The sequence below is a fragment of the Echinops telfairi genome, unplaced genomic scaffold (assembly GCF_000313985.2).
Source record: "Echinops telfairi isolate 266 unplaced genomic scaffold, ASM31398v2 ScPeMD7_7466;HRSCAF=8504, whole genome shotgun sequence".
Lineage (NCBI taxonomy): Eukaryota > Metazoa > Chordata > Mammalia > Afrosoricida > Tenrecidae > Echinops > Echinops telfairi.
In genome coordinates, this window is record NW_022111366.1 from 5,871,996 (window position 1) to 5,897,518 (window position 25,523).

The window sequence follows — 25,523 nt, forward strand, 5'->3', positions numbered from 1 at the left end:
GAAACTGGGGGACCCGTTTCCAGCTGTCCTGAGGGGGGCTAAGGGGGTCCAGGTGACAGGGGTTGACCAAATCAGCCCTTGTCTTCATGCCAGCGGGCTTCCTATTCCCCATGCTGGCCTCCTCTCTACAATGAGAAGACACTGAGGGTGTGTTAAAGCTTTTATTTCACATCTGCTGACAAAACTGTGGCCCCACGCCCACTGGGGCCCGTGTGACACCCAAGAGTCCCTCAGCAGATCAACCGCTTTTAGTTAGTTAGACACAGGTGCAACCCGACTTTTTGGGGAGACCAAAGAGTTGTTGGTATGCTCGAAACCCATCCTTGTCAGGGGCATGACTTTCTTGTTTGTCCCTCCCGGGCATGGTGGAAGGAAGTCTCCAGGCACCAGGCCATGTGGCATGGCTGGAAGGTCTGTCAGGCATGGCTGTGACTCATTGTTCCTCTGGATGCAAGAATGTTCTTCCCACCCACAACCCTTGACGGTGGGGCAGGTGTGCATACAGGTGTGTGCTTTCTGTTGGACAGGGTGGGTTTCTGGAATCATCTGTACATCTGAGGACGCAGTCACCTCTTTCAGGAGACAGAGTTATCAGTTTCCGGCAGCCCCCGGGGGCAGTTTCTGTTGGACTCGGGGTCTGGGGAGGGGTGGACCTTTATGCTGGTGAACCTGTGTGCCTGGCGGCAGAGGAGAAGACTTCTTTGGCGTCTGGTGCTGGATCCGGTGGCCAGGAGGCCTGGGACGGTGACTGGGTGCCTGGGGCCGGTGACCCGGGGGTGGAGGAGGTTGGGAAGCTGCTGTCATTTTAGACGCAGAGCCGGGAGTCTGGGGGGGCTTCCGCACTCTTTCTTCGGGGGCTCCCCTGTGGGTCCTTATCTCCAGCTCCTCATCTGCAAGAAGAAAACCTCTCGAGAGGTCATCGCACTAAGACCCGTGGATCAGAAGGCTTAGTGTGCATCAGCTCTGTAGGCGGCCTCGCGGAGGCATATGGCGAGGAAGGTGAACTGCCTGTGAGCCCCGGGAGCTTCTGAGAATGGAGGGGACCAGAGGCGAAGACGGCCCAGGCGGAGAGCCGGGTCTCTGGGTTTCCTGAGAGCAGAGCGAGCCCCCAGGACCTCAGAGACCGAGCCCAGAAAGCCACCCCCGTTGCTTAGAGATTCTAACCTGAAAGGACAATATTATTGTGCTAGCAACTGAGGCAGCCCCGGCCTCCTGTCAACCCCTTGCCCCCCACCACTTGCAATGGAACTGGACAGGTTTCACTGGAAGGGGACTGCCAGGCCTTTCTTCCTCATGTGTCTCAGTCTGGAAGCTTCGCTGAAACCTGGAGATGACGGAGCCACCCTGCAGCTCCCACTGGCCCGGGAGTAGTAGCAGGAGATAAAGTAGCACCACTTTATCCCACTGCCCGCCCCCCATGGGGAACCCCACAGCAGTGACAGCAGGGGGACCAGTTGACATCAAGCCACTCTGACTCGCGGTCACCCCGGGTGTTTCAGACGAGAGTGATACTCCTGAGGGTTTTCAATGGCTGGTGTTCTAAAGCAGCTCTCCAGACCTTTCTTCCGAGGCACCTCTGAGTGGACTCGCCCCTTCAGCCTCTCCATTAGTAGCCAAGCCCATTCCCTGTTCCCACCCATAGAACAGCTTCTGCGGTAGATCTGCCTCCCCCGAATTCTGCTGCAAAGCCCCCTTGTTCTGGCAAGGAAGTGGGGGATACGCAAGAGAAGAGAATTTTCAGTGCTCAGAACCTTACAAGTCCCTCAGACATTCATAAATGGATCTGATCTTCTTGGGCTTGGAGGAAAAAGGAGTTCTCCTTCCCTCGGGCCCTGCGAACTTCCTGCTGCACGGACTCCTATCGGTGAGGACAGGCCCAGGGTAACAGGAATGTTGTTGCTTTTTCTTGGTTCTCTTAGAATCACTTGGAAATCTGTGAGGATGCTCCCCTGCTATTGGCCTGGGAAGGCCGTAGGGGGCCCCATGGCCTCCTTCAGGCTACATGTTCGATTCCCTGGTCCCCCAGCCCAAGGCCACCCCTGCAGTATGACTCCAGAGGGAGGCAGGGGAGGCGATTCTAAGAACAAAACGGAAGAGGCTCAAAGGGAAGGAAACAAAACAGGTATTCTCTGTGGCCCTGAGGTGCCCGCGGCAGCCTGGAGTCGTGCCCGGAGGCTGGGGTCACCGACGACTGGGTGGCTGGGTGATCGGGCATCCTCATTTTCCTCCTCCTGTGAGTGAGTTTGGTCTGCTCACCCTCGTCCTGGGTTTCCATAGACCGTGGTGGAACACGTGTGCAAAGCCAAACCTTTCTGTTGTGACCCTCCTTCAGTGTTCAGTGGCCAGGTGTTTGGAGGACCTGTCCCCACTCTCCGCCTCGAAATAGAACTCAGGACCCCTACCATAGCACCCCATTTCTCACCCACCCCTGGTCTCTCTGCTTTTGCCTCTTCTAGATACTGGGTGTAAGCGGGCTCATACAAAACGGGTCCTTGGGCCTCTCGTTTCCCTCGGCATCATATCTGCGAGGGGTCTCCGTGTCCAAGCATGTGTCAGAATGTCTTTTCTCTTTGGGCTGACCACCTTCATCCTTCTTGCTGCTCGCAGGTCCTGTCAGCAGGTATTCCTCACCCAAGCTATGTGCCAGGTAGCCTACCAAGTACGAGGGGGACTCCGACGCCTGTGCCCCTCCAGGAAGCCGCAGAGCAAGTTAAGTGAGACGGAGTGGGGCGACCAGCCACCATGTCAACCTCCTGGTAGGGCCCAGCGAAAGACACAGAGAGGTACCAACCAGATGAAGGTGCAGCATGAATTTCGGGAGGAGGAGGCTGCGGTGCCCATGTGGGTAGATGGCAATAGTGAAAGCCCCTACCTGGGTGCGGGTCCCCATGGCTGGGCCCAGCAAGCCCACATAGCATCTGGATCCACTGCCCCAACAGGGACCCAATGGACTTCCTCCAGGCTCGGGGCTGGGATGAGGTTGAGGCCAGCAAGGAGCCAAGAGCAACTGTGAGGAGGGGCTCCCTGGGAAGGTTGTGCAAGCACAAGGTTGTTCAAGTGACCCTGCTGCCCTGGGCTGCTTGCTTCTTTACCCTCCTCCCTGCCCTGACTCACGCTAACCTAGGGACCGGGGACTGCCGTGAATGAGTGCACCGTGAATGAGTGCACCGCATGGATTGAGGCTGCCCTTATCGGTATCAATGTCATCCGTCTCACAGTCACCCTTAAGATGGGATGAGATGACGGCTGTCAAGCGGGGCTATTTGTGTCTGGCATGGCTGACTTCTTTGTCAACTCAAGCCAGGCCTCTCTGTCCATTCAGCCTGGGGAGAGCAAGGATGGCCTTGTCACGGGTGGTGTGTGAGGCCCGCCGGGGAGCAGAGCATGGACTGCCCTGCTGCACAGAAGAGGCCTGGGCAGGGGCACAAGGACAGAGAGGGGAAGCCAGGGTGGCTCAGCAAGCAATTCCCTTTCACGGGGCACCGCGTGAAGGTGGGAGAAGCCGCGGGCAGGCCTCAGGCTGAGGAGCCACGACCTGAAGCGATGGCCAGCCATGGGAACGTTGGAGAAAGAGTTCCAAAGGACCCCGAATGCGAATGGGCACTGGCTGCTGTGGAGGGGGTTCTGACTCACGGTGACCCCGGTGTGTCAGAGTAGAACTGGGCTCCATATGGTTTCCATTGGCTGCTTTTTCTAAAATAGATTGCCAGGCCTTCCTTCCAGGATCGCTCTGGGTGGAATTGAACTGACGGTCTTTCAATTCGCTGCTGAGCAAGAGTGTTAACCACTTGCATTTCCGAGGCCCTCCAGAGAGCAGGCTCAGAGGCTGCCGTTGCCTGGGGTGGTTTGGCTCAGGCCCTTGTTTGGGAAGTGCGAGAGACAACCGATGGGGCCCTGATGGTGGAGTGGTTACTGGTTGGGCTGCTAGCAGTCCACGCAGCTTGCTGAACTGCAAGGGTTTGAAACCACCAGCCGCTCTGCAGGAGAAAGATGGGGTTTTCGACTCCGGTGAAGAGTGACAGGCTCAGAAAGCCACAGGGGAAGTTCTACTCTGCCCCATTGCGTCACCATGAGTCAGAAGCGACTCGACGGCAATGAGTTTTTGACACAGTCATGGGCACGCTGGGCCTGCTTTGAGGGAGGTCCAGAGGAAGGTGACTTGGGCCTGCTGTGAATGTGCAGGGTCTACAAAGCCCAGGGGGCCGGCTCACCTAGGTGCATGTCCTACTGGGGGTCAGGACCTCTCCCTGTGGGCGTGCCTTCAGTATAGGTTCCCAGCCACCCCTTCTCAGCGCTTGGGCACACCTGGGTTTGACTCCTCTAAGTGCATAGCTTTCGGTGGCCTGGAAGCTCCCGAGCTGCTTCCCCCTTACAACAGGCCTGTTTGGGGAAAGAACACTCAGAGCTAACAGACTCACCCCGACCACACATTGGAAAAGGGGCAAACCAGCTCGGTTTTGAGCGATCATTTTCCTGTGAGTAACTGACTGTCCAAAAATGACTTTACCTGCAGAAGCTAGGTCTTGGGAAAGGGCCAAAAGGCCCCTAGATCCTGATTTCCGGCTGGCCCTGGGGGCTAGGGGGTGGGGTGGGGGTTCTGAAAACAGCCCCCAGGATCCCGTCCCTCACACCTCTCTTGTCATCACCACCATGAATTTGGTTTCCAAAACCAAGGCAGCCACAAGGGGGAACAAGCTCGAGCCACCACTAGGCTGGGAACCCCCCCTGCTCCCTGATTCTCTTTCTAGATTCAGGGTGCCGTTGCCAGGAGTCAGTTCTGTGGGCGTTGGGCCGGGCGGGGTGGGGGTGGGAGTGGGCAGAGGCAGGGGAGCTTACCGACGCCCCTACTGCGCAGCTTTTTCTTCTTGCCGATGCAGAAAATGAGCAGAGCCAACAACAGGAAGAGGAGGACCCCTCCCCCGATGATGGTGATGATGAGGTAGAGATTTAGATCTTTCTCTGTAAGAAAAGAAATGGGATGGTGGGGAGGCGACCAGCCCCCAGACAGCAGATAAGAAATCGGTGGAGCTTTCCAGTCTCGTGAGGAGCCCTGGTGGCGCAGTGGTTGCGCATTGGGCTGCTGACTGCAAGGTCGGCAGTTCAAAACCGCCAGTTGCTCTTCGGGAGACAGGTGGCATTTTCTAATCCCATGAAGAGTCTTAGAAACCCACAAGGGCAGTTCTACCCTGTCCTATCGGATCATTATGAGTTAGCCTCGGGTCGATGGCAGTGAGTTTTGGTTTGGTTTTTCAGCCTCATGCAGACCAAGCTTAAGGAGGGGTGGCTGTTCATCCCCGAAAGGTTGAGCTTGTTCAGAAGGCCCCATCAGGGACTGTTCTCATGCATTCATCTTGCGCTGTCCCCAACAGAGAGAGATCTGCCTGAGATAACGCAGTGCGAAGCCCAGCTGCCTGAGCGTTCCCCTGCATGCTCCCTTTAAGCACGTTCTCGCCTGCCTTTGCACTGTGCATGCAGCGCTGGGCTCTGACTTCCTCCTTCCCCAGGAATCCTTCGCCACCCTCTTCATCAGGCAGTTGCTAGGCACTCAGGGACCATGTCACTTGTTCAGCCCAACCCTCTGCCCTTGCAGCCAGCCGCCCCTCCCAGGCCTTCCCTGCCCTACAGAGGAGCGCAGATACACCGGGAGTTGGCCCTATGGCACTTCTTGGAGAGGAGAGAGAGTGGGTTAAATCTAGGCTCGGCCTGGCAAGGGCTGCGTGACCTTTGGCAAGATCTTCACCTCTCTGAGCCTGCTTCCTTCATGGCCAAATGGAGACCAGGAAACCTATGTCACAGAGTGGCTGTTGAGAATCATAGTGGATAAGACGGGGCTTGGTGACCCATCAAGCAGCTCACAGAATGGAGACCCCGCCCTCACTGCCCTCCTGGCCCTGGAGGCTCTGTGAGCTGGGCCCAAGGAGGGATGCTACTGCCCTTGGCAGCCATCAACTACCGCTGGAAAAGCAGAGGCTGGGCATGGACTCAGAGGCTAGCTGGGCTCAGAGAAGTCCAGCCTCCACCTCCCCAAGGAAATACACGCTTCACAGGAACCTCCTGAGGCAGCTCGCGTCTTAACACGAAACCAAACTTGGTGATTTTGCACATCACAGGGCCATGTGCATCCTCAACTCGTTTTTCTCAGCTCGCTCTCTGACCCATTCTTGAGCGGCCAGCTACGCAAAACTGGACGACAGGAACAGGTGCTCTTATAAGCTGCCGTGGGGCCGGGCCAACAAAGGACGCGGGCTCTGTCAGGAGAGGAGGCAAGGGCTGCTAAATTCATGCCATGCCCAGGCCAGGGTCCTCCAAGATTCGGCCCAGGGTCAGCGGGGCCGACCTTGGAGCAGGCTGGGGACCTCATGGCTCTCAGTGTCCTCTGGCAAGGCTGCCATGCACGTATTGTGGGCACATTCCGTCCACGGCCCCTTCTCCGGTTTGTGCAGCACAGCCCTCAGGGCAGTAGGTGGGTGCTCCAGCTGGGCAGTGGTCCAGCGGGTCTCAGGGGCAGCTGTGGCTCTGACCTTTCAGCCTAGCCCCACTTCCTCTTGGAGAGAACATACCTATACGTTCAGGTGGAGGAATCCTTCTTGGGCATCCAAATCTGCTTTGTTTAAAGAAGACGCTCACCTGACCGGAGCCAAACTGTCAGTCTGATCATTGCTTCTCTCTGCCTTGGTCTTTAGGATCAGATGTGCAGACCCTCTTAGGGCCTTTAAAAGCAGTTCTCTTCCCACCCAGGCATTTCCCTCCCCTCTCTAGAAGCCTATCCTGGGCCTGCTCCCTTTCTGCACCATCGAATAAGGATGTGAGAATGTTCCAGTCTTCTCCCCATCCCTGGCATCATTTCCTAAGTGCACACATTTTTATACTCATGAATCATAGTAAAAATGTACATTGAACATAGGGCTGCCAGATAAAATACAGGTGCCCCATAAAATTTTCAATATTAATACTACCCATAATTCTTAGTAAAAGTGGCTCGGGATGGAATCAAAACGTTTGTAGACCAAAAGGAACGGAAAGATAGTAGATTCCATGCACTATTTTGGAACATGCTTACACCAAGAGAACAAGAGTCTTCATTCCTTATTTATAATTCTAATCTAACCAGGGGTCCCACATTTTTATTTGTTAACTTTGGCAGCCTAGTCAAGAGGCTCTGGAGAGGAAAAGAGGGTCATCAAGAGGGTCGCGATGGGAGGATGTCGGGAGATTGCTGCTGAGGAAGGCCGAGGCAAGAGAGATGGCGGTCTAAGTGCATGGTTGGCAGCCTCTACGATGATCCCCAGCGATGCTCATCTTCTGCTGTCCAGTTGATGTCCCCTCCAGCTGAGTCATCCCCTCCGGCTGAGTCGGGCTTCACAGCTGCAGAGGTCATGATACGTCCCTTGCAATACTAGGCTATCAAAAGGCAGTGGCTTCTGTCAGAAGATTTTTCCCTGAGGGAAGCGAGGCACCATGTGGTGAGGTAACCCAGTGGAGAGGCCCACCCAAAGGAGCTTGGTTTCAGAGGCCTGCCAACAGTCGCATGCGTGAGCTTCGAAGCGAATCCTCCCTCCAAGAGAATCTTGGCATCACTGTGGTCCCCTCCCAGTTGCTGCCTAGTGAGAAGCTGTGAGCCAGAACCACCCAGCGAAGCCCCTAGATTCCTGATTCACACAGACTGTGAGATAACAAATGCTTATTGTCTTGAGTTGGTACATTTGGGATAATCTGTTACATAGCAATAGATAAATAATACAAAGACAAAAAAAAAGGGTTGGAATTGGAGTTGTGTCAGTTCCAGCTCATAGAGACCCCATGAGCCTAGAACTGTGCCCCATGACTATTTTTCCCCCTTCGACTTAGATTACCAGGTCTTTTTTCCGAGGCACCCCTATGGGACGAGGAACCACCACCGGTAACAAGTGTGCATTAGAAAGTCTGACTTCTGACTCCATGTAGCTCAAAGCTGCCTCTTGGAGTCAGAACAAGTTAGCGGTTGCTGTAAGACTTCAAGGTGTCTGACGGAATATTTTGTGTTTCCCTTCAAGTAGTTTGACTAAACATAACTGGGAAAAAATTGACAAATTCTCAAAGGAGTAGGCTCTCGAGGATGATGGAACTCAGCCTCTTGTGGATCAAGAAGCTGAAGTCCAGAGCGCAAAGTACCTCCATCAAAGTCATCAATTACGTTTTCACAGAACCCAAACTAGCGTCCAGTAGCTGGTGCTCAGGCCAAGGCTGGAGCACTTTGCTGGATGGCCTCTCCAAAATTACGTCTGGGGAGCACGTCACACTGGGATTCTGGAGAAGAACTGAGGCTCTTGGCATTTCAAGACTTCCTGATAAAGCAAGGCCTCCCTGGGTCCGCACGCTTCCTTGGCCTGTGGCCCTCATGTCCAAGGTTTCTAAAGCCATGGTCCTTTCTTAAATTACTCCTATAAGAGATGCTGACCACTTCCCATCCACAAAGGCATCTTATTTTGGCTCTCTTTTCCTTCATTTCCTTGTGAATCAGATTCACGCTGAGAAGCCTTGGACAAGCCAACCTCATGCCCTTGGAAAGTAAAGGCTTGAATGAAATGGTCTTGTGAGAGTTAGGTTTGGGGTTAACTTGGCTGGGCCGGGAGTCTCAGGTGTCGTTGTCATTGTTGTTAGGTGCCCTCAAGTTGGTTCTGACCCATCGCGACCCTCTGCACAACAGATCGAAGCCCTGCATGGTCCTGGGCCATCCTCACAATGGTTCCTATGCCTGAGCCCATTTTCCTAGCCACTGTGTCCGTCCATCTCCTTGAGGGTCTTCCTCTTCTTCACTGCCCCCTGCTTTAGCAAGCACGTCCTTCCCCTGACAATCCATCTCATGTATGTAAGGCAAAGTCTTGCCATCCTCACTTCCAAAGCGCATTCTTCCAAGACAGACTGGCTCGTCCTTTAAGCAGTCCAGGATACGTGCATGATTCCTCTCCAGCGCCACAATTCAAACGCACCAATGCTTCTTCATTCGTCCCTTTTCACTGTCCAATGTTCACCTGCCTATAAGGCAATTGAAACGACCATGGCTTGGGTCACGTGCACTTTAGTCTTCAAAGAGACATCTTGCTCTTCAGTACTCTAAAGAGGTCTGGTGCAGCAGATTTACCTAAGGCAATACGTCTTTGAGCTCTTGACTGCTGCTTCCATGAGCATTGATTGTGGATCCAAGCAAGATGAAATCCTTGACAACGTCCACCTCTTGTCCAGGTATCATGATGTTTCCCATTGGTCCAGTTGTGAGCATTGTTGTTTTCTTTACACTGAGGCATCACACATACTGAAGGCTGCAATCCATGATCAGTAAGTGCTTCAAGTCCTCCTCACTTTCAACAAGCCAGGTTGTGTCATCTGCACATCTCAGGTTGTTACTAACTCTTCCTTCAATCCTGATGCCACCTTCTTCTTCATACAATGCAGCTTCTCTGGGATCTGCTCAGTTACAGATTGAATGAGCATGGGGATAGGATACAACCTGACGCACACCTTTCCTGATTTTAAACCAGGCAGTATTCCCTTGCTCTGTTCACACAACTGCCTCTTGATCCAGGTTCAAGTTCTGCAGGAGTAAAATAAAGTATGCTGCAATTCTTTGTTGTCTGTTCTTCATCTGGAAGCTCCTCTGAAACCCGTTCATTTTGTGTGACCTTGCTGGCATTTGAAATACCAGTGACATAGCAACCCACAAGCCACCACAGTAGGACAAACTGACAGACGAGGGGTGGGTTTGGCAGTTAAAACCTAATAACCCCTCCATCATGTGACCTCATGCAATGTAGGAAGCTCCATAATGAGATCTACAATGAACAGCCAATCACTTGTAGGAAGATGAAAGTGGGACACAACCCCCCCTACTGCGATCACAGCCCCATGTAATTAAAAGGAAGTTTCCTCAAGAGTGTGGCTTGCAGCTCCACAGGGGAAGGGAGAGGCTTTCTTCTGTGAAGATGTGCAGGCTCGGAGACTCACGGGGGCAGTCCTACCCTGCCCTACAAGGTCGCTGTGAGTCAGCATTGACTTGATGGCAGTGGAAGTGATACCCCTGCAGGGTAACAGATAATGTTCTCTGACATGAAATGACAACGATGTCTCTAAAGTGAACCAGAGATATATAACCCATAGATATGTTCATGGCTTTGGGGCTTGCACATACCTAGTCCCAATGTAAGAACAATTCATTCTAATGACATGGCCTTGTTTGATGCTCGGCCTCATGAATAAGTCAATGAAGAGACGGGTGCTATGGCAAAGTGTGGTGAAGAAGCTAGATGGTGCCCGACTATCAGAAAGAATAACATCTTGGGTCTGAAAGCCTTCTTTTCAAACAAGCAGCCATCTAAGTAAGGTGCCAACTAGGTCCACATGGAAGAAGCACACCAGCCTGAGAGATCCAAGGATTGTAAATAATATAATACAGATCTAAAGGAGTGAGCAGAATCAGAGCTTACATTGTAAACACCCAGCACGCAGAAGGCAATGGATGACAGTGGAAGCCCACACATATGGACTGAGCCTCTCAGGAAACCCTCTGATCATAGTGAGAGATGTGAACAGCCCTGTTATGAGTCAGAAAGCATGGTAAAGTCAATAGGGCAGACATAGTGAGGCCAAAATGTAATAGCTTATCATTTGCTCTCTCTTTTGACCCATTTTAAATCCGTTTCAGTTTTGTTTTGTAAGGGAAGGGCAAACACACAGGGATTAAGCCTCTCTGACCAGGAAGCAGGGATGTGAACAGTACTGCTCTCATGCAGAGTGCATGGGAAAGTGGACTGCTGCCTATGCGATTAGGTTACAGTCTACCACTCTATTATCTGATCTCCCTTGGGATCCATCTAAATATGCTCTAGTTTTTAATATTTTGTTTTCTTTTCGATTGGGGTTTCTATCTGTTTTACTTTGTCATTCTTGTTAGTTTTTTTTTTTCTTTTTAAAATTATTTTATTGGTGCTCATACAACTCTCACCACAATCCATACATCCATCCATTGTGTCAAGCACATTTGTACATTTGTTGCCCTCATCAGTCTCAAAACATTTGCTTTCTACTTGAGCCCTTGGTATCAGCTCCTCACTTTTTCCCCTCCCTCCCCGCCCTCTCTTGTTAGTTTTTGTTTGTTTTTAGATGTTTTTCTGTATATGAAATCCAGGATAGGTAAATCTATAGAGACAGTAACTGGATTAATTGTTCCTTGAGGTTCTGGCAGGGAAGGTTTGGGGGAATGGGGAGCTCATAATGATGAATACAAGAATGAAAAAAAAAGTTCTAAAACTGATGGTAATGATGATTATACAACTCTTCTTGATGTGATTGAACTACTGAATTGTGTGTTGTGTAAAATCTATGCCAATAAAACTGTTGGGAAAAATAAATAAATTTTAATAAAAGAGTGGGGCTTGCTTCCAGTCTAAGTGGACACTGTGAGAAAGCCTGTTTTTCTTTTGGTGAGCCTGAATCTCACACCTGGCTCATTGTTGTCCAGTTTTTTGGAACTGGGCCAGTGACCTGGCCGAGGGCCTGCTGATCCTGGGACCTGACATCTGATCTAGAATTCACCCGACTCTGCAGCCCCAAATCTGATCTGCTCATCTTGGAGTCCTCCACCTGTGATCTTGAGTGCATCAGCCCCTAAAACTACCTGAGTCAGGAGAAACTGCAGCCTGCCATCTGATTCACAAATCTGCAATCTGCCTAGACTTGCGCGTGCCTGCTTCTACGACTGTGGGAGCCGTTTTCTGTATTTATATACTGTGCGATGTCGACTTCTGTATTTATATACTGTGCGATGTCGATTTCTGTATTTATATACTGTGTCATATCGATGTATGTATTTATATACTGTGCAATGTCAATTCTGTATCTATATACTGTGCGATGTCGATCTCTGTATCTATGTACTGTGCGATGTCGATCTCTGTATCTATATACTGTGCGATGTCGATCTCTGTGTCTATATACTGTGCGATGTCGATCTCTGTGTCTATATACTGTGCGATGTCGATCTCTGTATCTATGTACTGTGCGATGTCGATCTCTGTATCTATATACTGTGCAATGTCGATCTCTGTATCTATATACTGTGCGATGTCGATCTCTGTGTCTATATACTGTTTGATATCGATCTCTGTGTCTATATACTGTGCGATGTCGATCTCTGTGTCTATATACTGTGCCATGTCGACTTCTGTATTTATATACTGTGCCATGTCGATTTCGGTATTTATATACTGTGCGACGTCGACTTCTGTATTTATATACTGTGCGACATCGATTTCTGTATTTATATACTGTGCGACGTCGACCTCTGTATTTATATACTGTGTGATGTCAATTCTGTATTTATATACTGTGTGATGTCGATTTCTGTATTTATATACATACCTAAGTGCCACTGGTGTTGTTTCTCTGAGAGCCTGTCCTGAGACACCTGCTCTATCTCTCCAACTCTCCCTCCAAGATTGACAACTAAATATCACCCCCTGCTCTCTGATGTCCCATAGAAGTTTCCAGGACAACAAGGCATGTTTTCACGTCTTATCCTGAGCCAAGACTGTGCCCTGGAATGCGCCCCTGCCACGGGCCTGGCACATTTGTGCAATGGGTTTGGGGCGTTCTCACGTAATGCCTGCCAAAAACGTACCTGTGCAGCTGATGTCGGCCACGCTGGTTTCACTACTGACTTTGTTGCTCGCTGTGCAGGTGAATGATGTGTCCTGGTTCCTGCGCCAGACGAATGTGATGACCTTCTGCTGATCCTTTCTTTTGACGACTGTCCCATTTTGAAGCAGTTGGAGTTCAGGTTCACTTCCTTTCATTACCTTACAGGTGAGAGTTCTGTTGACACAATTCCAAGAGATCACTGGCACGGAGACCCTCTCTGAAAATGGTAAGAAAGATACAATTTACACGAGGCAATTTTCGGATGTTAATGGATACGCCTCTGTATACAGGGAGCTTTGGATTCAGTTGGTGGCCAAGGAGCCACTTCAAAGCCCCCTTTTAGAGTGGCAGAAAATTAATTAAAAAAAATATTTTCTAAAATAGCTTGTATTGTATTTTCAGGGTGGGGGTATAAAAGGGTTTCTGGGAAAGTTCATAGATAGCAGTAACAAAGTGCAGAATATTTTTGGTATCATTGAATCCTGAAAACAAACTGAAAAGTTGATGCTTATCTTCCCAGTGAGGGATGAAATGGAATGCTGGTAGCACAGCGGGCTAAGCATGGGTTGCTAACCACAACGTTGGCAGTTCAAACTCACCAGTGGCTCCAAGAAGGAAAGATGAGCCGTCTGCCCAGTGACCACGGGACAGTCTACTCCATCCCATCAGGTCACTATACATTGAAAGCCACTTCACAGCAGTGGTTTTCTGGGGCATGGTGGCACGTGCACAGCTCTGCCCGAACCTCCGTCCATCCATGGCAGGTCAGGACAGGGGCCTGCTCTCCTGCATCTAAGCTTAGCAATAGGAGTAGGAGGGCTGCCATGTCCTGATCCCTGCTGCCTTCAAGCACCCTAACTGGAGAAATCTGTGGGACCCAGGACCTTGACCACAAAGGGGTCCTGGGAGCTGGGTGTGGGAAGTAGATGAATGGGGGTGGGGGTGGGGGCTTGAAAAACACCAGCCTGGGAGTCAGGAGGCCTAGTTTTGCTCTCTCTTGACCTAAGGCCTCCTGGCTGCCCTCAGTGCCTCTCTGCACCTTATCTGTAAGAGGAGGACAAGGGACACATGCTCTGCCAGTCACAAAAGGGCACCATGTGGGGAGGCTCTGGGCTCATTGTCTTGCCGGGTACAGTAGAAGGTGGATGAAAATCAAGGGAGAACCTCAAGGAGATGGACAGACACCGGGGCTGCCGCACACGTCCGAGCAGTTTTTTGAAGCCAGCACACAGCTGGGCAGTGCTTTGTAGGGGTCTCGACGAGTCAGAACAGACTCGATGGCCCCTCTTCACCATCACGAGGGCCTCACTTCCCTCTTTGCAGCATGACAGTCATTTACAGGCTGCATGGAAAAGGGAGAAGCATCGAACAAGCCAGGCCCAGATCCGCCCTCCACGTCTCCCTGGTTCTGAAGGCATCGATTGTCCTCCCCTGCAAGCGGCTGTGCTGGTCTTCCCCCTGTGACGGTGCGTGAGGAGTGGATGAACTCATGAATGGGATGGGGGGTGCAGGGGGCACGGAGAGCTAGCATTAGTGCCCGGTGCATGGGCGCTGGTTGGATCAGAAACTGGAGTGGGTTTGAAAGACTGGCATCCGCTCTGGGAGCTCCCATTTCAGCTGCCCACATCAAGGTCACCTTTGGGATTTTCCTGGCTGGTTCCCTCTGAGGAAGAAATCCACGACAGCCAGCTTCCTCCGTGGGTCTCTCAGAGATCCCCAGCAAAGTCAGCCTCAAGAATCGCTTGCTCTGGAAACCAGGGCTTGTGAGGGCTACTCCAGCTCACGCCTGCTTTCTCTCTCTCTCTCTCTCTCTCTCTCTCTCTCACACACACACACCTGACCCTGCCCGCCTCTCCTCTTCCATTTTCTCCCCTTCCACTCTTGCTCTCAGCCCTGACGCCATCTCCTCCCCCAGAATCTTTCCATCTTTCTCTCCATGTCTGTCTGTCTATCACGCAGATGGACCACATCGGCCTCCGTGGTTCCTTCCCTCCTCAACTCTCTAGCAACTATACCCTTCCCCAGAAACTCTCCCAGCCAAATTTCATTCAGGAATTGCGTGGGGGCCAAGCAAGGAGACTGGGGACAGCCCATTGCATACTCTAGGGATGGGGTCCAAGCAGTTACCTGTCTCTTCACAACGGAAGTTTGCCTAGGAAAACACCTACGAAAGCCCGAAACGGTGGAAGCCGGAATCCTGTTAGAAAAAGGAAACCTCAAACGTTTCCCACTGAATGGAGCAACGGGAACGCGGAAGGTCTGTACCCTGCCGAAGGCCAACAGTCCCGCCCAGTTCCAACCCCTGCACTTTCACTGTGTAACGGAATCATGAAATCATTGTGAAAAGTGGTGAAGTACATGTTTGTACATATTTAAAGAAGATTTAGAGTCACCTGCAAGTCCACTACCCAGAATCAGTCATTATTAACATTTTGAAGAATATCTTTACTGCTTTTCTCAGCATGTGTACCTGTATAAACAGGACTGGGATAGTAAGACTGACTTATCTGATTTTGTAGGCTGCCTTCTGATCCTGACCTATTGTAACTTTTTTTCCCTTTATAAACACCAATAAATACACATCTCCATCCTATTTTAAAACAATGCATTCATCAGTTAATACATTTCTGACAAGTAGGGACTTTATTTTGTATTATTATTTATCTTCGCAGCCTCAGCAGTGTGCGCTGTGTTCCTGTGTAGCCTCTGTTGGTCAGTGCACAGCGCCGGTTCTGACTCACAGGGCCCCAGTCTATCTATGTCCAGTGAAAGAAAGCACCCCTGGTCCTGACCATCCTCGCAAGGGTGGTTATGTTTGGACTCATGGCTCGGATGCTCTGTCCATCCACCTTGTCGTGGGTCTTCCTCTTGGTCCCTCCCCTTCATTTGACCCGCTCGCTGTCCATTTTCTAGGGACTAATTTCTGGTGACATGTCAAACGGAGTCGTGAGAGGACATCTCCCCAGCCTCACTTTCGAGGGGCACTCTGAGGGTCCTTCCTCCAGGACAGACTCTCCTTTCTCCGAGATCGCTTCCCAGCCTGCAAGACGGCCAGGTCAAGGGGGTGACCTGTGAAGATGTCCTCAAGGCGTGAAAAGTCTTCATTCTAGCCGTACCCCTGCCTCCTCCACCAACATCTGCTTTAAAGAGTTCTCGCAACCAGTGTGTGCTCGACCCCCTCCTTCAGGAGACCTGGCCCATGAATGAAGCAGAGAGAAACAAAGAAGTGGGGGAGGGCACGGCGCCTGCACGCGCGCGCATGCGCACACATCCCGGCTCTGCAGAGCACAACTGTGTCGCGGAAGCTCTCTATGTCCCTTGAAGTTTTTATTCTGGTAAAAACCAGACACAGCACAGAGAAAAAATTTGCTCAGGAAATGGGGAAAGTACCAGACATTGAGAGGCCGTGCGAGTTGATGTGTGTGCGTGCCCCTGCACACTCGCACCCAGACCACTGTGAGGCAGCCCCTGTGTGTGCAAAGATTGCTGTCGCCTGGCTAGGCAGGGCAGACTTTCTCCTGGTGGGGATGAAAATGTTCTAACATCGTGCGGATGGTTACACAGCTCTGTGAATATGAACACGGAGTCGCTGGAAATTTCAAACTAATGGCATTTTCCCTTGAACTTTTGTAAACCCGCTCGTCTATTAAAAGCCATTGAACTCTGCACTTTAAAGGGGTGAATTGTTTGGTGGAGCACACCAATAACTCTATTTTTAAAATAAAAGTCACTGCTGTGCAGGCAGGAGCCCTGGGTTTTCGCTCGTGGCTTTGCTCCCGTGTCTTCTGGCTGGCTCTCTGCTGCCGCACAGACCACAGGGGGACAATACAACACCTGACCCGTAGCTGTAGCTGGGGAGTGGTAGGGGGAAAGCGCTAACAGAACCCCGGGATAGTGGATGCTCAGAGGGGCCTCTTGGCCCAGTCAATGCATTTGGATGTGTCCCCCAGGGTTTGTAAGCCACACCCTCTGCTACACCCCTCGCAGCCCAGCCCACCCCATTTCTGGGGTTCTCTCCATCCAAGGGTGCAGGACGAGGGGCACAGGAAATGGTCATGCCTATGGGGGGTTGATACCATCCGGCATCGCTGGAGAGGGGCTGGTGCTTTGTTCATTTGTCCCTTGGCAGCAGGAGGGGGCCCTGCCTCCCGTGGCATTTCCTGTGTGACGCCTGGGCCTGTTTACTTGCTCACGGACCCACGGGCTTGTCCTCAGGCGGGTTTTAGTCATCCTGTCCAAGTCAAGGGCCCCTTCCTGGTCTCGCCCCCTTTCTCATCCGTCACGCCCTCACCCAAGCCGTCTTGCTCATCCTTCTCCCAGAAACAACTCTCTCAGTCTGACCTTCCCAACTTCTAGACACCCTGGAGTCTAGGTTGCCAACTCCGTAACCCATCTGGAGATGCTGAGTATCCCAAGATCCCTTTCAGAGTTTTGAGAAGCGAATGCTACCCAGACCCAAAGCTAATGAGCACTGTGAGATGTCTTACCTTCCCCGTTGATTCTAAATGTACCGCCAGCAATTCACAGTCCCCTGCCGCCCCTCTTCACTTGACTTAGTTTATAGCACCAGCTGCCTGGCTGGTCTTTTTGCCACCGCCTTCAACATCCATCCCTACCCGACATGCACACATATACAAAGTCACACCTGTGTGTGTTCTACACAACCAGCAAAAACCAATGTCCACCTTCCATCAAATTGGAAGCTAGGGCTTCTAATCTTAAAATTCCTTCTTCCCGTCTTTTTCCTGCCATATAACTAAGCCTTCAAAGGACCGGTGGCTTGGAATCAACTCTTTAACTGAAAGACCCACTCCTCTCTAGATAGCCTCTGCTCCCCTCCCTGTCTCCCCCCACAGCTCGCCCCTCCATCGTCTGGAACGTCCACTGCTTTCCTTGGCCCCCGTTTTCCACCTGAGTAAGGTGCCACCATCATCCCGGTCCTTCTGCCCTCTCCATGCCCCTGAGACCCTCTGAAGCAGTGGTTCTCAACCTTCCTAACGCCGTGACCCTTTCATACAGTTCCTCATGTGGTGGTGACCCCCAGCCATACAATTATTTTCATTGCTACTTCATCACTGTCATTTTGCTACTGTTATGAATCGGGCGACCCCTGTGAAAGGGGTTACAAACTGCTGATAAAGGAAGTGTTACAGGCCTTGTAAGTCTATCAGCTGTTTGTTTCCACAAGGGTGACTTCCACCTCCTCCACAGGGCCATCGGGGCCACTGGGGCAGGAGGGAAGTATGACAGGTCCTTTAGACTGTGACCAGAGTCGCTGTGGGACATTCCACCTGTGCTCCTCACCACCCTGCGGAAACAGGAACGCAGACGACACACACTCACCCAGAACTGTCAGACGGATTTTGCTTTCCATTAAGTTTTTCCCATTCGCGTCGTAGGCTTCAACCTTGTAGATATCATTAAAATCTGCCGTCAGGTTTTTGATCCTCAGAGATCCATTTTGCAGCAGCTCGTACTCCTTTTGCGAGGTACGCTTCTGGTCTTTCAGGAGCGCGATCCTGGTCTTGGTTTCTCCTTTGTACCATCGGATATCACTGATCGACGTGTCCATCTTCAAGCCAGGGAAGTCTAGGGTGACATCATGATCCAGGATGCCCAAGGTGTCCTTGAGCATCTCAGAGGCCATACCTAGGAGAAGCCAGAGAGTTAGTGAGGCCCTGCAGCTCACCGAGGAGGCAGGCCGGGCTGCGTGTGGTCTCCCGAATGCCTAGATTCACTTCAGGGTCTGCGAGGGTGGATCCCCACCTGCCAACTTACCCTTGGTGACCCAGTTGCAAAGCAGGAGGACGCTGGCTAAAATGTTACACGGCAGGTGCATGGCGGGTGCTGGTGGTGATTTTGAGCTCTTCTTGCAAAAGGAAGTGAAGTGGGACTGGCGGGACCCACCCCCCGAGAGATCAACCACATGTCTCTCTTCTGCTTCTTTTACAGTAGTGGAGAATGCACCCACACACCCACTCAGCTAACGGATCCTTCTGACGTGAGCCTGTACCAAAACGGGTGTGTGTACAAGTATGTGTTTTCTGATCCTATGCTAATCTCACAACATGTTGGGTGCATTTTAATCTGCTCACTCATGCAGAAGGAGAACTGAGAGCCCAAGTAAGCCAGGCAGGATCATCCTCTCAGTAAATGAGGAGCAAGGTGCACCCAGACAGCTGCATTCTTCTCTCCTTTCTGCATGCCAGCCTCTGACGAGACCACACAGAAATATGGGTAGTTGCCGGTAAGTGCGTAGCTGAGCACAACTCTTGATCTGATGACTATAAATGTTGTAAAATGCCATGCATATCAGTTAGTTATGAAGGTGGATTTTTCATTATTTCCCCAAACTTCTTTTGGATGCTCTCCATTTGTTTTTGTCCCCAAAAGAAACAAATAAAAATTGATCTCAGCCGTACATATGTGCTACCCCCAATTCTCATGTTTGGCACATGTTTCACGAGCTCCCTGGAATGTAACAGTTAGATAAACAGAAGCTGGTTCCCAAACAAAGAAACACAGAGATGAACAAACCCTGCTTCAACAAAAGCCAAGGCCTTAAAAGCATTCAAAGCAGTTCACACGGTACATAGCTCAAAGACAGGGACCGATCAGAGGGAAAACAAAGGGAAGTGGAAGGGCACTGAGAGAGGGAAAGAGAAATGAAATTTGTAACTCAGCAAGGGAGTCACAAATAGTGCAGCATTACAGCAGTGTCCAACGATTCCAGGATGGATGAATGGGCCCAGAAAAGGAGGCACAGAGGCATGCAGTCACAGGAAGATAGAGGTATGAATATGAGTATAGATATTAATATGAATATATTAATGTGTACCCACTCATTCCTAATGGCAGAGTCCCCAAGAAAACCTCCAGAATTAGAATCCCATGGGCTGCTGTGTGGGGGGGAAAAAATCTTAAAAGTGGTTGTGTTTGTGTCTTTTTACTTTTTTTCTGCGTAATGTACCACCAGTGGTTAGATTCTTCCAGAAGGTTGCCCAAGAAATGAAATAAAATGACAGGAATGGGTCTTTTCTTCCTCTAGGTGAAAGGAAGCCTAAACAGAATATTTACCCGATAGGTGTGTGCTACATGCCGACCTGATATAACCCATGAAATGAACTGGAGTTGGCTTAAACACTTTTCCGTCATATGTTTCTGGCTTTCCTTACAGGCTTACGCAGCAGTTTAACTCCCGGTTCAACACTTCCTGCACGCTTTTGTGTGGCAACGTTGGTTACATTGTTCACAACAGGTGAGCGTTCTCAATATTTCCGTTCTGTCCTCGTTTCTCAGCCTTCTTCCTTGCTCAGCTTTGTTTTGAAGGGATTGTTAGCCTTTGGGCCTCACCTAGACGAGTTGTCAAAGGAGGACAGGGCTCACTAGTGATGTTCATTATTTCGTGAGCCAAGCTGCGACAAGGGGTTAGTATCAGTTCAAGGGTTAATGGCTTAAAATTTTTAATGTGCAAAGAAGCTGATGGAGCGCTGAAAAAATATATTGTTATATCTTTGAGTATGGAAGGCCTTCCTACGAATGATAAACTCTCCAAAAGTAATAAAGAGAAGATGTGAGCAGTTAATTACAAAAAATGAAACTTGTATGCAAAGAGATAATAAGCAAAATGGCAACACAGGACAGGAAGTACTCACAATATCTATGAAAAGTCATTACTATGAAAAATAAGTCGTTTCTATCAATCAATAAGAAAAGAAAACACCACTTGTTCAAAATGAGCCACTGAGATAAATGAACACTGTATTGACAGTTTATTGAATAAATACAAAAATGTGAGAGACACTTAACTGCCTGGAAATACCATAAATTTTATTTTCACCATCAAATCAGCCAAATTAGAAAAAGGGGAAAAAATAGACAAGAATATGGCAACCCTCCTCGGTATTCACCCTCAGGAGTAGATCACTGGAGAGACTGTGGTGTCACAGTAGAGTGTGGTGAAAAAATCAGATAGTGCTCAGCTATCCGAAAGAATAGTGCCTGGGTCTGAAAGGCTTGTTTCCAAACAGCAGTCGTCTAAATGAGACGTCAGCTAACATCACACAGAAGAGACACACCAACTTGTGTGATCCAAAGATTACCAATAGGAAAATATACAAATCCAGAGGAGGGAATGATCTTGGAGCTTACATTTTGAACACCCAGCTTGCAGAAGGCTATGGGAGGGCAGTGGAAGCCCCAGATCCATTTGCAGGGTGACCATGAGGATTACAGCTCTGACCATAGTCCAGAGAGGTGCATAGCCTTGCTACCAGACAGGGAGGATTGTAACATCATTGATGATGGAGGGAGTTGGGTTAAAATGTAACATTTGTCATTTGATCTCCTTTTTGACCCATTTTGAATTTGTTCCAGTTTTTAATATTTTATACTCTTTTGAATTGAGATTTTTCTCTGTTTATTCTGCCATTGTTAGGGTGTTTTTGTTTTTGTTCTTTTGGTTGGTTGGCTGGTTCTTGATTTTGTTTAGATTGTCCCTTCAGTATGTGAATCCCAGGATAGCTAAAGCTATAGCATCAGTAACTGCATTAATAATTACCTAGGGAGCTGGCAGGGAAGGTTGGGGAGAAATGGGGGCTCACAATGAGTAGAATAAAGAAGAAAATGTTCTAAAACTGATTGTGGTGATGATTACACAACCTTCTTATGACTGAACTATTGAGTTGGATGACATGTAAATTAAATGACAATTCAAAATTTATTAATAAAAAAATTGAAAGCAAGAAAAGACAAAGAGAAGGTACATCGTGATCATACAACAGATTAACACATAATAGCTGCGTAAAATATACGAGTGTATGTAAAAGCTAATGAACAAACCGATTAGTTTTTAAAATCAAATATAATGCAGCAACAAATGACCATCTTCTTGTAACATTTGGAGAGAGTGTGAATCAGTATTTCTGGGGAGGCCACAGCTTGTTTGGCCATTTTCAAAGATATGTTTTGACCTAATCATTTCAGTTCAAGATGTCTGTCTTGCACAAATGGTTTCATAGATGCATGAAGATTCTGTTCAAGAACGAGGGTTGTAGCGCTGTCTGTCATAAAAATTACAAGTGACTAAACTGATGACAGCTTTGTTTTGAAGCATCGCCAACAATTAAAATAGAATGAAGGAGACCCATACATAAGAAATGGAAAGACACTTTTGAGGAATTACATGAAAACAGTAAATTGCATACATAGCAAAAACACACATAGCATAACTTTTTTAATGTGTTATATCGTATCAAATCACATATCATTTTATATTGATATGATTAGTATATGCATGAGGAAAAGTGTAGAAGGATTTGCACCAATTATTTTATAGTGCTTGTCTCTCTGGACAATTCAGTAACTTCTATGAGATTTGAAATTTTGATAGCACATTGCTTTTCTAAGGAAAATAATGTTTTTTTTGGCACCCTCAATGTGCCGCTCTCATGTGATCTCAGAAGCGAAGCAGCGTCAGGCCTGGTTAGTCCTCGGATGGGAGAACATGGTTTTTGTTTTTTAACTACGGAATTCTTAAGACACACATACCTTTTTACACAAGCGTACACAGATCCTGAGACACCCTTACTATCTGACTTCTAAGTCCTGGGCTAGATTTATGGTTGTTGAGTCTTGTCCACAATGACCCAGGTAGAACTGCCCCAGAGAGCGTCCTAGACTGTAGCTTTTATGGGAGCTGTTCACCAGGTCCTTTCTTCCGCAGAGCAGCTGGTGGGGTCAAACAGCCACCCCTTTTTGTTTTCAGTTGAATGCTTAACCCTTATGTCACCAGGGTCCCCTTGTGATGACTTGCGAAGGCACCCCCGTAGCACTGTGGGAAGATCACTGGGCTGCTAACCCCAAGGTCCGCGATACAAACTAACCAGCCACCAGCGAGAGAAAGGGGAAGCTGTCTGCTCCCCTGAGGGCCGAGAGTCTCAGCAATTCTTCCCAGGGTTACTGTGCATCAAAAGCAGCTCAAAGGCAGGGAACTGTGTTTGGGCTTCTGTAGTGACCACCAGGAGCCCTGATGTAGTGGTCATGCGTTGGGCTGATAACCACAAAGTCAGCATTCAAAACGACCAGCCACTCCACGGGAGGAAGATGAGGCGTCCTGCTTCCACAAAGAAGTCCAGTCTCCGAAATCCCCATGGGCAGTTCTGTGCCGACCTGCAGGTTGCTCTGAGTTAGAATGGACGTGATGGCAGTGCGGTTGGGTTGGGGGTCATCATTTGATGGGTGTCGGTTGTTCGAGAAGTCGCCCCCTTTCCTCCCACGTTCCTGGCTGTTCTTCCTTTGTCCTTGCATGTTGGAAACAACGTTCAGTTCTTCTTTCTCAACCATTCATTCTGCTCCTTGCACGTTTCCCCCAGCGCTGAGTGGAAAGTCTGGCTTCCAGAGCAGAAACCGTGACTGTGAAAAGGACCGCTCGATCTGCCTACGTCAAATTGAACACGTGTGGACAGGCACAGCCCAGAGAACTTGTGGGCCTGGCTTCAGGCCACCACACTAGCCCAGATATTGCACTAAAGCGAGGCTTTGAAATGCTTGATTTTCCCATGCATATGAAAGTTATGCTTACACCAAGGAGTTGCTTATTAAGTGTGAAATAACATTATGGAAAAAATCTGAAGTATTGTGAGAATTGCCAAAATACAGAGACACAGCGAGAGCACACACTGCTGAAGAAATAGCGCCAGTGGACGTGCTTGACATGGGGTTGCCACCAGCCTTGCACATGTAAAAAAGCCACAAAGCACAATAAAGTGAAACACAATAAGACGATGTATGCCTGTTGGTAAAAAGCCAAAAAGGAAATTAAGAAACACAAATTAAAAGGGACAGATTATTTGCAAGATATGTGACAGAGCTTAGTCTCCGTAACAGTAAAAATCCTCCTTTAAATGCAGAAAAAAAAAAATAGATACCGTGGTAGTAAGATGGGTCAAGGCTAAACAAGGAAAAATTCTCAAAAGAAGAAACACAACTGAACGATAAGCCTGTGAAAGATAGTCGAGCCATCAGTAATCAAGAGAGCATCCAGTTCAACATGAAGGCAATCTAATTTTTTCATCTTTCTTTTCAAAATGAACACAGACAGTGTTGATGGTGTGAAAAGAGGCATTCTGGTGAATGGCCAGTAGAAATGCCAATTGGTTCATTGTTTCTGCCAGGCAGTTGGTCAGTAGGGAGCAGATGGATTCTTAAAAAGAAATTGGTTACGTAAATCGTGGGAGAGACAGTGTGGGATATGGGGGGGAAATCAACAGATGACAAAAACGAGGAAGTCCCATTTTTTTGGTTTCTTAAAACCAAAAAACCAAAGTGTTTGTCTTTTGAAAAGGTACACTCCCCGAGTGACAGACAAACAGTAGCCATTTCGTTGTCTTTGCTCTTCTAATACTTATAAATTAAGTTTGCAGTGCTCTTCGGTCTTTTTATTTTTTTAAGTGTTTTTAGAAAATCAAAAATGAAAAACCTACCAGTTTTGAGACTCAGGAGCCATCTAACAGGTGTGTTTCAGGGGGAAATTTGGTCAATGACTCATGCTAGTTTCTCTCTCTCTTTACTGTAAATCGAGTGAAGGTCACATCAGAGCAGATCATCAGTTATAGTCAATAATCTGTACATATTTTGTTTCAACTCCTGCCGCAATCCCTTTGACGTGACGCCATTTCTCCCATGCACTGTTTCCTGTCTCCGGTCCTCCTTTCCCCCTAACCCTCTGGACTTGGATCTCCATTGGTTGATGATTCTAAGGTTGTCCTATCGTCATTGGCCTCTTCCCTCATCCAAACTAACATCTGTGGGGAAGCAGACTGAAGGGCAGAGAGTTAAAAGCAAGGGGGAGAGAAGAAAATGTTCTCAGAAGTCTTGCTGTAGGATGGGATCCCATTCCCCCTCCTAGTTAGTAAACTCCAGGCCGTCCTGATTGCAGCCTCCTTCTCCGTGCTGTTATTGTTAACTCCTGTGGAGCCTGTGGAGGGAACGTACAATGGGGTAGAATGCTGCCCCAACCCTGTGCCCTCCCTGCAACCCACTGGAGATGGAGCCATTATGAGCCACAGGGTTTCATTGGCCAGTTTTCAGGAGTAGATCGCCAGGCCTTCCTTCCTGGTCTGTGCACCTAGTCAACACCACAGCAGCACGCAAGCTCCGCTGGCAGATGGGTGGTGGCCGCCCATGAGGCGCACTGATGGGGGACCGAGCTGAGACCTGCAGCACAGAAGGTGAGCAGGACCCTGGTGCAGTGCTGTCACCCTCCCCCCATAGATCACAGCAAAGCACGCTGCAAAAGTCAGGCTGAGTGAGCTCTGCAGTCAAACGAACTTTGCTACGTGAGGGCATGTGAAAAAGGACTGCTACAACATCATAGAAAACATTTCCATTACTGAACAGAAATAAAATGAAGCCTATTGTTTCCCAACATATCCGCCACCTGGGTCCCTCCTGTCTAACCCTTTTCTGAATAATTTTTCACGAGATCAGAGCTATCATGTGGATGGTGTAAGGTGTCCCATTGAAATTCTTGTAGGAATTTCAGATAGTGAGCAGGCACATTGTCGTGATGGAGGGGGGAAAAAAGTCCCTCGGCCCAGGATTCCTGGCTGGTTTTCACACCAATGCAGTTTAAAAACAAACCGTTTTATTGGCATATAATCTACATATTATAAAATTCAATCTTTCGATCATACCCAGAAGAGTTGTACAATCATTACCACAACCTGTTTTAGAATATTTTCTTCTTTCTTGGACTCATCGTGATTAGCTCCCCATTACCCTCCAACCTCTCCTGTCAGAGCCCCAAGGACCCGCCAATCTGTCACCACAGATCTACCTCTCCTGGGTTT

General features: G+C 49.2%; 1 protein-coding gene across 1 annotated transcript; it reads right to left on the reverse strand.

Moving 5' to 3' along the window:
• Window positions 1–517: 517 nt before the first annotated feature.
• CD2 (CD2 molecule) lies at window positions 518–18,511 on the reverse strand. The gene is made up of 5 exons (XM_004714882.2): window positions 18,451–18,511; window positions 18,016–18,321; window positions 12,653–12,889; window positions 4,837–4,959; window positions 518–890 (listed from the first exon to the last, which is right to left on the reverse strand). Exons 1-5 carry the CDS (start codon window positions 18,509–18,511, stop codon window positions 592–594), a joined length of 1,026 nt encoding a protein of 341 aa, XP_004714939.1. The 3' UTR covers window positions 518–591.
• Window positions 18,512–25,523: the final 7,012 nt, after the last annotated feature.

What these genes read in the sequence shown, in the direction of transcription:
- CD2 (XM_004714882.2), bottom strand. Translation starts at nt 18,511, where the DNA reads ATGCACCTGCCGTGTAACATTTTAGCCAGCGTCCTCCTGCTTTGCAAC. An exon ending in GGCCGACATCAGCTGCACAG is followed by an intron (nt 4,960 to 12,652) that starts GTACGTTTTTGG and finishes CTTTTCTTACAG; the next exon opens with AGAAAGATCTAAATCTCTAC. An exon ending in GCTGCGCAGTAGGGGCGTCG is followed by an intron (nt 891 to 4,836) that starts GTAAGCTCCCCT and finishes TTCTTCTTGCAG; the next exon opens with ATGAGGAGCTGGAGATAAGG.